Raw genomic sequence first — 12,793 nt, forward strand, 5'->3', positions numbered from 1 at the left:
CAATATACTAAAAGCATAACTTTTATATGTGTTGGGAAACCAAAAAGCTCGTGTGACTCACTTTATTGTGATGCCAGATTTACTGTGGCAGTCTGGCACCAAACCTGCAACATCACCGAGCTGTGTGCCTGTATATATCTCCAGGTCAACCGGTAGAGATCTAATTGACGTTGCAGAGCAACATGTCACTGAGTGGCAAAAGCACTCCTTAGTGCTGGGCTTGTTGTCTGCTCTGTTATTGCTATGCACAGAACACTGCAAAAATAAATGCTCATAGAAATATCCTCAGGAATGTACTGGATATTTGTTTATTTTAGATGTCACAACTAATATTTACCACCATATTTCTAAACAATGTGTCCTTACTGCTATTCACCTTCAGTTTTGGACATTCTCTCCAATCTCGAGTGTGTGCCGTTCAGGACTACTGCAGAGGAATCTTCTGGACTTTCCTTCCCCACCATCTGTGGGAATTCCCTTCTCCTGATAGATTCTATTCTTGAATTCTCCCTCTCTCTCTTTCTTGGCCTACTCCATCATTCTGCTGGACAATGTCCTCCAGCACTTTTTTGACATACGGCACATGTGAGGTAAATTTTTGTCTTGCATGTTCTGAAATGTCTTTATTCCATCCACCTAACACTTGGTTGACAGTCTGGATTGGAAATCATTTCACTCTGCATTTGAAAGTACATGGCATGCCAGATTCCATAGTTACTGTTGAGAAGTCTAGCACCAGTCTTACTACTAAAACCTTTACATGTAACTTGAATCGTTTTCTTTTGAATCATTCTTTTTAACACTAGTTTTCTGCAATTTCAAAATAATAAGCTTTGGTTTGGGTCTTTGTCAAAGCAATTGTACCATTATTCAGTGGGCCTTTTCAACCTAGAAACTAAACTCCTTCAGTTCTGAGAGAGATTCTAGCAGTATTTCCTTGATAACTTCCGTCTCTCCATTTCCTTTGGTTCTCTTTCCTTTTTTTTTTTTCTTTTTTTGAGACAGTCTCAGTCCATTGCCCAGGCTGGAATGCAATGGCAAGATCTCGGCTCACTGCAACCTCCCGGGTTCAAGTAATTGCCCTGTCTCAACCTCCCAAGTAGCTGGGATTACAAGTGCACGCCACCATGCCCAGTTCTTTTTTTTTGTATTTTTAGCAGAGACAGGGTTTCGTGGTGTTGACCAGCCTTGTCTCAAACCCCTGACCTCAAAGTGCTGGGATTACAGGAGTGAGCCACCATGCCCGGCTTCCTTTGGTTTTCTCTGATTGATCCCCCTTTAGTATATGTTAGATATTCTACACTAATAATCTAAATATCTTGCCTGTTTTACTTCTTTTTCTCTTTGATCTGTACTTAGGTAGATTTCCTTATTTTCCACCTATCTTATTAATATTTTCCCCCTCTATCTCTTATTTACTTAATAAAATTTCTAAGAGCTCTTTCTCTGTTTCTTTTTCTGGCATTCTAGTCTTATTTCATGGATGCACTATTTTCTTTATCTCTGTGAGTCTCAGTGTTGTCAAACTTCCATCTGCTCTCTCTAGTTTCTCCCTTTTAGCTCCAGTTTTCTTAATGTTTGTGTTGATTTGTCCCCATTTTAAAGGTACTTTTTTCAAATGTCTGTTGAACCTTGGCTATCGACATTTGACAGCAAGTCCCATGAAAGCTGAATGTAAAGTCTATATATGTGGGCAAGGGTTACTGTTGCTAAGTCTCAGAGTGATGTTATTAGACCAGAATTTCCAAAGGTCCATTTACATACAAATCTTTCTTTCGACAAGTGCCTTCTGAGAGTGATCCATAAATCTTCTAGACATCAGTATTCTGGGTACAGTCTTTCACTTCATCCTCCTGTTTTCAGTGAAGACCCTTGTCACCTTGTGCTAGTCCTGTTACCTCCAAATCCAAGGACTCCATTCAACACCCACTCATCTCCCATTAGTTTTACTCTAGCCTTCAGCACTTAGGGTAGGGAAGTGAATCTGGTGGAATCTGCCACTTCTTATAGAAACTTCCAGCCCAATGTCTTCTTTCCAGCCCTGAGAAAGTTTCAAAGCCTCTACTTCCTGAGTCTTCCTGCGGCTGGGACACCCTTGCCTGCTTGTCTCCACGTCCTCCCAGCAAGACTTCTCTGCTCTGGCAAGTTAGAGACCTCTCATTCACACCTGCTAGATTCCACAGACTACTCTAATCTCGTCATCTCTTCTTTCATTCTCTTTGTTCCTGTGCATCTGAACAAATTTGTATTCCTTTATTATCATTTCAATGTGAGAAAAACATGATTTCCCATCTACTGTCTGCTAAAAGTTGGGCTATATTCCTAAGTTACAAAATCACTAGTTTTTCCAACTCAATGTAACTTCTTAGCTTCTCAGCAGAAGATAAAAGTTATAAAACTCAAACAACAAGCCCTTTTATTTAATTCTACCTGTAGCTAACAAGAGAGGCACAAGACCTCCACCCTGAATACCATGAAACACTGCTGAGAGAATTTAAACCACTAAGTAAATAAAGAGATACACTCTGCTCACAAATTGGAAGACTAAATATTATTAAGATGAGAAGTCTCTCAAAGTTCATCTACAGAGGTAATGCAAACCCAATCACAATCCCAGAAGGTTCTGGGTAGACACTGACAAGCTGACTCTAAAATTTATAAGAAACACAAACAACCGAGAATAAACAAAGCAATTTCTTAAAATAATGAACAAAACTGGCACATACTTTACATAATTTTAAGACTTATAAATCTACAGTAATTAAGGCAGCTTGGTACTGGTAAGAAGATAGACATATATATCAATGGAACAGAAAAGAGACAAGAATTAGAACCACACATATATGTGGTCAGTTGCTTTTGGGGTAATTTTTATTTTCTTTAATTTGCCTTTTAATATTTTTCTTATTTTATAATAGAAACATATATTACTTTTGTAATGGAAGGGAGACTGCTTTTTAAAAATATACATTTAGCACATGATTTGTAATTTATCAGATTCTAAATGACATGGTGGGGTGAAAATCTAGGTTTAATTTGATTTAAAGAAAACCTTCCATTTAAATGCAAAGTAGAAAGAGCTACTGATTTGATCAAGTTCCTTACCCGGGCGATGCAGTAATCCTTAGGGTTTTCTTTTTCCAGACCATACTTCTCTAAAGCTTCAGCCACAGCAAAGTCTGCAGGATCTGTAGTAGACAGCAGGATTGTCTTGTAGGGAATATTTGGTTTTAAACTATCTGCATAAATTCTCAATGTTCCACCTGAAAAAACATTTTGACATCTTTGAGTACAACCTACTTTATGCCAATAACAGAGGTAGCTAACATTTACAGTCACTTGAGAAAAAGGTACCTGCGTTCTAGCTATAATGAGTACAAAGACAATCTGCCTAATAACGATTTTTTTCATTTCCTGTTAGATAACATATAATAGCAGTAACTAGTTGATCTAGTGACATTTAGAAACCATGAACAATCCAGTATGACAAAGATCATTTTCATCTTCTCTCTTCAAGCCAAAGTTTTTATAACAATGAACTGATTTCCACTATAGTGAGGAAGGAAAAGGAAGGAATTCCAGAATTTCTCTATGGTCCTGCTCTTTATTCAACTGCTTTCCATTTCCTTACCTACATATTATTATATACCTATTTCTCCCATTTTCCTACTTCCTGATAATCAATCTGAAACAAACTAAAAACCCAGATAAAGTTAAATATTAACCCACTAAATAAATTCATTTTTAAAAAGTGAAGTAGGAACCAGGAGATCTCAGGTGCTCGAGGCCAAATATTTTTCATGAGAGATTTGCCAACAGAGCAAAGTTCTATTTTTACTTCCAGGCACTACAAACTACAATGTCCTTTATAGCTGTGAACTTATTTAGGGGAAAAAAAGAAAACCAACTACAGCAGAGCAATTTGGATATCCTGACATTTTCTTTTGTTAAGTTTCTTTTTAATGGAAATCTACATGTATATGTCATAATATTATCACTTTTGGTGTCATAATCTGCTTTCTACCTATGGTCCAAGATTAATATGCCCTGAAATCTGAAGTCTAGATAAAAGGATACTGAGGGAAGAAATTAAGATAGGCTCCACAGTCCCATTAAGACAGTGTGCCCCTAGGTATGCACTCCAGCTTCTTTAACTCTCAATTTTCTCACCTGTAATTTAAGAGAGCTAGATTAGAAAATCTGTGGGTTTCTTGAAGCAAATTCTTAACTTCCATGATTCTATTACTTTTTAATTCTAATGCAGTTATTTCAGCTACTGAATATTTCTCATACTCTCTTTTTCAACAAGTCTGGCACGAATTGCATTTTGATAACAGCTCACAGTAAAATCATGTTGGTCTTTTAAGAAACCAACTAGTCCACAGTATTACTGGAATATGGACCTGCTAGGCCAGGCCAGGGGAATCACAGGTTGCAGCACATCTTTACCATGTGCACGCTCACACTGCCCAGGGGCTCCCCTGTTCCAATGCAGAGGAACAGCCACAAGCAGGTCAGATGATGTTCCCGCCTCAACAGCTTACATTCTGTGGTTGGGAGGCAGGATGCAGAGGAAGAAGACTAACAAGAAAACAAATACCTTTCAAATAGTGACATACATTGTGAAATATAAAAGGTTGTGAGAAAGAACACGACTGAGAGCATCCTAAGCTTGGATGACTGGCCAAGAACTCTGAAGAATAAACATTTGAACTCAGACCTGAACAACGAGACAGAAGTAACCATGTGAAAATCTAAAGGAAGGGCTTTGTCTCAGCAGAGGACCAGCAACTGCTAAGGCCCAGGGTTGGGGTAAGTCTGGTTGGGTTCACTGGCTAGTATGGACAGAGCGAGGGGAAAAGGGGCAGATGAGGTCAGAAACCAGCTGAGACCAGATCCTACAGGACTTCTCAGACCATGATCACATCATGAGTTTGAATTATTCCAGTTAAATGAGAGCCACTGGAAGGGTTTAAGTTCTGTGTGTATGAGTGTCTGTGTGTGTGTGTGTGTGTGTGTGTGTGTGTGCACGCGCGCGCGCAAGAGAGAGTGCACCTGTATGACTGTGTGTCTGCGTGCGTGTGTCTAAGGAGGTGGGCAAAATGTCACTTGTGCTTTCCAAAGAGGATCCTGCCTTTTGGGTGAAGACAGGGAGATCAGCAACAGGAGAGGAGTCCATTTAAACTGTGTGTTTTCCATGACACCAGAACGTACACTCCTTATTTAATTACACTCCACATCCAAATACCGGCCTCAAGAAAGTCACAAAAAAAAAAATATGTACAATAGGATGGGTAAACAATTAGGTAGACTGCAGTTAACATCTATATGATTTTGGTTAGTGTCCCGTTTTGAAGATGAAGAAACTGTGGCTCTTGGTTTGTGCAGTGGTTCCAACTGTACCCTGACCCCAGCTCCATGTGCTTCTGCACTTCACAGTGCCCTGCTACTCCTAAGACTGTGCACTAAAAAGCCCAAGAAGAGGAAGAATCAACTAAAACTTATCTCACAATTTTGTTAATTTATCAGTGAAAAAAAACCATAACAATAAATGGTAGTAGAATATTTGTGACACAAATGAATTAATTGAGATATGTAGGGTATTTTGGGGTCAACTACATTTTGAAGCCATCATGAAGCAAATATAACTAAGTGTCAAAAAATACAAAGTTCAGGGGCAAAGCTTGTTACGAATTATGACGCCTGATCAGCTGTGAGGTGAGTTTAACAGAACCAAATTAAGGGGGACATGTAGGTTCTGTCATCAGAACTTGAGAAATTAATCCTTGGGGTAAAAGAGAGAAAAATAACAGACACAGTTGTCACTCTTAGAGAAGGAGTATTCACAGCTGCCCCTGTCTCCAGCCCACACTAAAGAATCAACCTGATAGCTAAGCTGATAGCTGCAGTAGGCTGTAAGGATGTATTTTTTCAGAGCAAGTTATTTGTTAAAACTAACAAATAAAAACCTTAGACTTCATTAACACTTTTGGCTTCCTTAGTATTAACCATAAAGGGTCATTTTTTGTTATCAATATTTAGTTAAGAGTTTCCTCAGAGTCTACATATAGAAAAATGCTCCTTCTACCCCCAATCACCCCTTTAATAGACAAGCTGTACTTAGATGTTCTGCTATTTCTCCTCCTAATTCTTTGCAGTTTTTCCTGCTTTCTTTGCTGATTCCTCTTATCAATGGCTTTCCCTTAAGTTTCTGAATCACCTATACACTAACGACACTGATCACTCCCAAACCCTAATCACCATGTGCTACTGAAACACTGGCCTAAAATATATCCCATATCCCACCAGCACTTCATGTGACACACATAACCAAAACCTACCTTCCACCCCGAAACGTTCTTTCACTCTACAGTCCATCAACATCTTTCCAATCAAAAGCAGAGGGGCCATCCTGAATGCCTCCCCTCCTCAGTAAAATCCAGTCTATTGCCAGTTCCTGATAATTCTACCTCTTCAATATTTCTTCAGATCTTTCTCCCTTTATAGTCCTGCTGTCAATGACACAGCTCAGAGGCCCCTTATTCCTTATATGGGCAAAGCAATAATTTTAATGGGCATGCCTGCTTCTAATCAGAATTCTCTCAAATCCATCTTCCACTCTGCTTCCACAGTAATCTCTCCAGATAGAAAGCTCAGGCTACAATGAAAGCTTTCTAAACCCCTAGCTTAAAACTCATCAACAGCTTATTAACAAAGCATATCAAATTTTTCCATCAAAATACCCCCAATGGCAGTGCAAAATACATGGGGGAATCTGGGGACATAAGCTAAGTGATATACAAAAACTTCCTATTTCATCGTAAAAAAAAATATATATATGTAAATGTTACATTCTAACCACATTAAAGCATATTTCATTAAAACAAATATTTTTTAAAGTTAGATATAAAAATTGACACTCCAAGCTAGCTATGTTTACCGTGACTCAATACCTCTAGCCCATACTGGAATATTCTTTAAAGGAACCATAGAATAAATTCAGAAATTCATTTCAGTAATAATATCAAACTCATTCTTACAGTATACAAAGTGCCTTCAGGTCTGGCATGTGGTTAGCACATGTAGCCATTGCTAAGCATTCCTCTTGTCTTTTAAAAACTTTTTACTACTCTTCTTCTTTATATTTTCTTTCAGACTCCTTATTTTCTTGTGTTTTTTTCGGTGCATATATTTAGAAATTATTTCAAATTCTTGACAGAACAAGAAAAATACATATAAACAAAGAATCATTCACATCTCAAATATAATCTATTAAAATATTTATGGAACCAAGAAGTCCCGTACTCTCTGAGATCTTTTTTGAATCACTGGCACAACAAGTCCTGTGAAATATGTAATTAGGACTCAGTTATAGGGTGCTAAGGGTCAAAATAAGAATGAACGCTAGGGTGGGCCAATACTCCCCCCAGATGGTGGGTCTCTGGACACTAGGCTGAAATATGCTCAGGAGAAATAGAGTCCTGAGCAGTGTCTGCGATGGACGCAGAAGCAAGTGACCGTGCATTCAATGTGTGACATCTCATTTAGATCCCATCCCAAATGAAAGAATTATCTGAGGCAATCAGGAAAATTTAAACAATGACTAGTTATTTGATACTATTAAGGAATTATTACCAATTATTTTATATTGATAATGATACTATGGTTATATTTTGTTTTGCTTTTGAAGGAATCTTTATCCTTCAGGAAAATACACTAAAATATTTATAGTTGAAAGAATGAGAAGTTAGGGATTTGCTTCCCAATAACAGTTTGAAAACGGAGGCAATGTATTTTGGAGTACAGAAGAAACCGTGATGATCCGTACACGGGAGTTTACTGTATCTTTCTCTCTTTTTTTGTATATACTTGAAATTTTCTAGCTTTTTTTTTTTTTTAAGAGCTGTACTGGGGGAAAGTATGAAACTAAACATATCCCTATGTGAACAGAACTCTTGTACATAGGGTAGGCTGATTTTGTACCAGAAGTATATGGTACACATTTGTTAGGAAAAGGTTACTTCACCCATTGCTTTAATTAAAGCAGGTCTCATGCATGTATAAAGAGTGTAATTAAACAATGCTCTTTGCAACAGGTAGAACAGAGAAAAATACCAAGTTTGTACCTGAATCAGGCCGCCCATCTGAGCTCCGAAATTCCTGCATTCTCTTTTCCAATTTTTGTTGCCTCCGTCGTTTCATAACCACCTCAGGATTAGAAATGGTTCGAGTAAAGCTGGTTTCAGGCATGTCTTTGTAAACCTCAGCAGCCAGTCGAGAATTTTCACTGTAAGAAAAAAAAATGCCAACAATATTTTAATCACTGTTTTCTTATTGGAAACAGACACATTGCAGTCGTACAAAAATCAAAATGGCAGATGCTATTCGGCTACATCTGTATCCTAATAGGTCTGTTATGTACTATTTACCACATGTTAATTACTAATGATAAAGAATACAGTTTCTCTCAATACAAACAAATATACTGAACTACACAGAAATCTATCATTAAAAGTTTACATTAATAGTGAGTTTATTCATGAATAATGCTAAAAGAAAAATATATTGATAATACATTTCAGTAACTTCCACCAGTGTTACCCTAAAACAGACCAATATTATACCATGACCTTCCAACCACAAGAAAGAAATATAGGACTGAATATACTTTAATTTTACAAAACTCTGTCTTAACATTATAGCAAATTTAGGCTGGGTGTGATGGCTCACTCCTGTATTCCCAATACTTTGGGAGGCTGATGTGGGTGGATCACCCGAGGCTGAGTTTAAGACCAGCCTGACCAACATGGAGAAATCCCGTCTCTACTAAAAAAACAAAATCAGCCAAGCGTGGTGGCAAATGCCTGTAATCCCAGTTACTTGGGAGGCTGAGGCAGGAGAATCACTTGAACCCGAGAGGTGGAGGTTGCAGTGAGCCAAGATCACGCCATCGCATTCCAGCCTGGGCAACAAGAGCAAAACTCTATCTCAAAAAAAAAAAAAAGAAAGAAAAGAAAAAATTACAGCAAATTTTGAAAAGCCCAAATTAACTGAATGGAATGATTTTTTTAAACACCTAAAGGATTTAAAAAACATTAACTTCCTTGAAGTTAAATTTTCAAAAAGGAAATTGCTCCAACAGTTTCTGTGAAAGAGTCAAATGTACTGAATAAGCTGAAAACAACACTAGGTAATTGACATACTTAACTACATTTTGGTAAATATACTTCAAAGATATAATTTTTAATCATAAAAATAATTTAATTAAAAATAGTTAAGCTTTTAATCAAGTTGAACAACTTAACTTATTTTAAGTCAAATAATGTATCACCCCATAAATAGGATGATAAACAGAGCAAGTCATAAAGTAGAAGCATTTGGTAGGTTTTGGTTTATTTTGAGACAGGGTCTTGCTCTGTAGCCCAGGCTGGAGTGCAGTGGCACAGTCACTGCTCACTGCAACCTCAATCTCCCAGGCTCAGGCAATCCTCCCACCTTAGCCTCCTGAGTAGCTGAGGCTACAGGCATGAACCTAGCCTGAGTTTTAAATTCTCCTTTGATATTTTTCACGTATGAGCAATGTATCTTCGTATATTTTTTTCTCTTGCATAACTGCATTTAATAAAGCCTTATTATGTAATACTAGACTCAAGTGTTTACATAGGCATCACCACCTAGTAAATTCATATCTAAACCCCCTTTGATGCAACACAAAATAGGCTCAAATTCCACTATAAAGTATACCTTATTCACTGACAAATGGTTAATATCCTCAATACGTACAGAACACTTAGAATCAATTTTAAAATGGGAAAAAGGCTTGGACAGGCCACTCCAACAAAAGAATATAAATGGTTAATAACTACGTGGAAAGATGCTTCCTCATTAATGATAACAAATTCAAATTATGGAAGGTATTATATACTGTAGAGATAACAGACTGTTCTGTGACACCTAAGAGTTGCAGGTGTAAAGAAAACAGAAGTCTCCTGGGCTCCATGACAGTACGGGACAGTCTGCCGATGGGTTCAGAACACATGACAGCATCCAAACCCTGTTACCCAACCATTCTTCTAGAATGCACCCTGAGAAAGTAATCAGATGAATTCCCTAAGTCGTAGAACAAGGATATTCACTGGAACATTTATTTAAAAACAAAACAAAGAACCACTATAAACAATCTATAAGTACACCAAAAATGGACTAGTTACATAAATTATGGAAGAACTATATAATACTGTATAATCATTTAAAAATGTTTTTGTGAAATATAAACATCTTAGTGGGAAAAATATCAAGTGAAAATCCAGTTGAAGAAACTGTGGTTACATTTCTGTTTAAAGCCTCTCCAGACAAGCCTATGAAATAGAAACATTTATAGAGAACAAACTAGATGATGATTCTCTTTGGGTTCATGTGATGACAGGTGAATTCTTTAAGTTCTTTACCCTTTTTGGCAAATCTATATATTCTGACTTTCTAAAAAGAACACACATTATTTGATTTACACAAAAGTAATGTATAGAATACCATGCAATCAAGACCAAGGCAACAGCAAGCTGCCTAAGAATAGGCATATGATAACCAAATGTACTAACTAAAAAGCCAAAAACTGCTGAGGGTGAAAACAGGAACTAGAAACTCCACATTAAGGGGAAAGTCTAGTTTCTCCTAATGTCTCTTTTTGTTATAGTGAAAATGCAATGATTTAACTTATTCCCTCAGCTCTGTGTCAGATCCTCAAACACTTAAATAGGTAACCATCTACAATGGAACTGGTGTGACAAAATAAGAAATGGGAGGTGGGAGTGGAGGGAACTAGCTGGTGATCTGAAGCTTAAAAGGGAAAATCTGCTTTTCACCTTGTCAGCCTCTGACTAGGCATTAAGTGTATCTGAGGTACATAAGAGACAACTGCTGCCTCATGGCCAAAACCACAGAAATGAGGAAAAAACCCAGCTGAAGATGAAAAAGAAAAATAATAAAGTTAACAAGACTTTACTTAAGATTAGCAAGATTGTGAGTGCAGAGATTCTCCCCAAGCATAGCAAGACAGGCATTGCCAGCAATGAACCCCGCTTAGGTAAGACCCTCTATCCTCCCTCCACACAGAAGAACTAGGAGTATATACCCAAATACATTTCCTGACTGATACTCATCCTTTTCATAATTTATCTGAAAATTTAACAATTTTGGTGCAATAAAAACATCTGATTTGGAGCACAAAGACAGGGAAATATTTCCAAAACTGACTTACACGTCCTCCCCTTGGAAAGGTCTATCATCTTTATCAGACGCCTGTCGCAATGCCTCTTTTTCTCTCTTCTTTTTTTCCTTCTTTTCTTTCTTTGACAGAGTTCTCTTGAAGTTCTGGATAACTCCTTCTTTTTCCTGCTTTTCAGGTCCATTACTTTGAGCCTTCTGATGAAAGTAACATTATCACCATATTGACTACTACACAGAATCACATAAAACTGCCTACGACTTAGCTAACTTCATCTCACATGCTGCCGAACATGTGAGCAAAGCTACTGAAACAGAGGAAGGTCTGGAGTAATGAGAATGGTCTTTATCTTGATTCAGCTGACAGTTACATGGGTGTATTTATCAAAATCAATTGAACTGCACATTCAAGAACTGTGCACTTCACCGAATCTATATTTTATCTCATTTTAAAACTAACGAGCAAGCAAGCTAAGAAATAAAAATCAAAGCCAGTCAGAAAACTGGGGTAGAAATGATGAAATGTGATTTTCAGTAAAACTCCAAGTAATTTACATAAAGTAACCTGAATAAAAGAAACCTAACAAAATTATAAAAACAAAGACTAAATAATAGACAAATCGTCTATAGCAGTTTTTAACTTTAAAGGAAATGTTAAGAGTAATCATAATAAATTGGCTTTTATGAAACAGTTGTAAGTATTACGTTTGTGCAAAAATCTCTAACTTCGTTTCCAGATCTGATTTATTTGCTTGCTTCTTCTTAATTTGTATTTTAACCTTGAACAATGGCCTGCTAGCAGATGACAGAGATGCATTATTTTTATGGATAACTTAAGAAAATAACTATGAAAAACAAGGAAAAGAATGGCTGTTGTGATAGGAAACAAAACTGCCTTCTGCTCTATAAGTTAGGGAAGAAAATCATATGAACATTGCCATTTGATTCATAGATACTTGGAGCACTGCACTGGTCTTAGGAGTTCCAATACATGTCAATGAGGGTTTGTGGTCCATAGCAAAATCTACAGAATGAAATAGCATCTGCTGAAATTGTGGAGTAGAAATGAAATAAATCACGTATAGCATTAACAATGGACATGCATTCTTAACTTTTTTTGGATTTGCTGAAAATGTAACACGTCACTAAAAACAGTAACAAACAAGGTAAAAAATACATTTTGTACATCTCCATGACTCTTCAACATGGAACAGTGACATCACACAAAATGAAACATTTATGCTGCTAAAAGTGATTAAGGACAGTCTTTTCCCAATCTGTTGGGGGGCAGGGCGGGGCTGGGGGGAGGGGGGAATTAAATGGAAGATTTTTTGTAAAAATATTCTTAACCTTTGCATTTGCTATCATTTGTCCATAATGAATTCTTGTATATGATGCCACTTGATTTAGCACAAAATAAACACAGCAGCACAGAATTTCAGATATCCTACCACCAGAAAGTTTTAGAATCATTCTATTCCATCATTCAAGAAAGTTTACTAATTCCTAACCCTGCACAAAATGAAAAGGCTTTAAATGAACCAAAGTTGCATCAAAAAGTTCACAAATA

The 12,793-nt window shown here is 37.1% G+C and overlaps 1 protein-coding gene across 18 annotated transcripts in view; it reads right to left on the reverse strand.

The window, feature by feature from the left end:
* The window catches only part of AFDN (afadin, adherens junction formation factor), a 143,143-nt gene that overhangs the window by 84,657 nt on the left and 45,693 nt on the right, over nt 1-12,793 (reverse strand). For 14 of the 18 annotated variants that reach the window (XM_033234217.1, XM_033234213.1, XM_033234209.1 and 11 more), the window contains exons 4-6: nt 11,258-11,421; nt 8,127-8,287; nt 3,106-3,263 (exon numbers count right to left, since the gene is read on the reverse strand). In XM_033234217.1, the coding sequence (XP_033090108.1) occupies nt 3,106-3,263; nt 8,127-8,287; nt 11,258-11,421 (483 nt within the window). The remainder of the gene's footprint in view (nt 1-3,105; nt 3,264-8,126; nt 8,288-11,257; nt 11,422-12,793) is intronic. The other 4 variants (XM_033234218.1, XM_033234211.1, XM_033234210.1 and 1 more) reach the window with 1 other exon arrangement.

This window comes from Trachypithecus francoisi, unplaced genomic scaffold, assembly GCF_009764315.1.
Source record: "Trachypithecus francoisi isolate TF-2019V2 unplaced genomic scaffold, Tfra_2.0 Lachesis_group15, whole genome shotgun sequence".
Lineage (NCBI taxonomy): Eukaryota > Metazoa > Chordata > Mammalia > Primates > Cercopithecidae > Trachypithecus > Trachypithecus francoisi.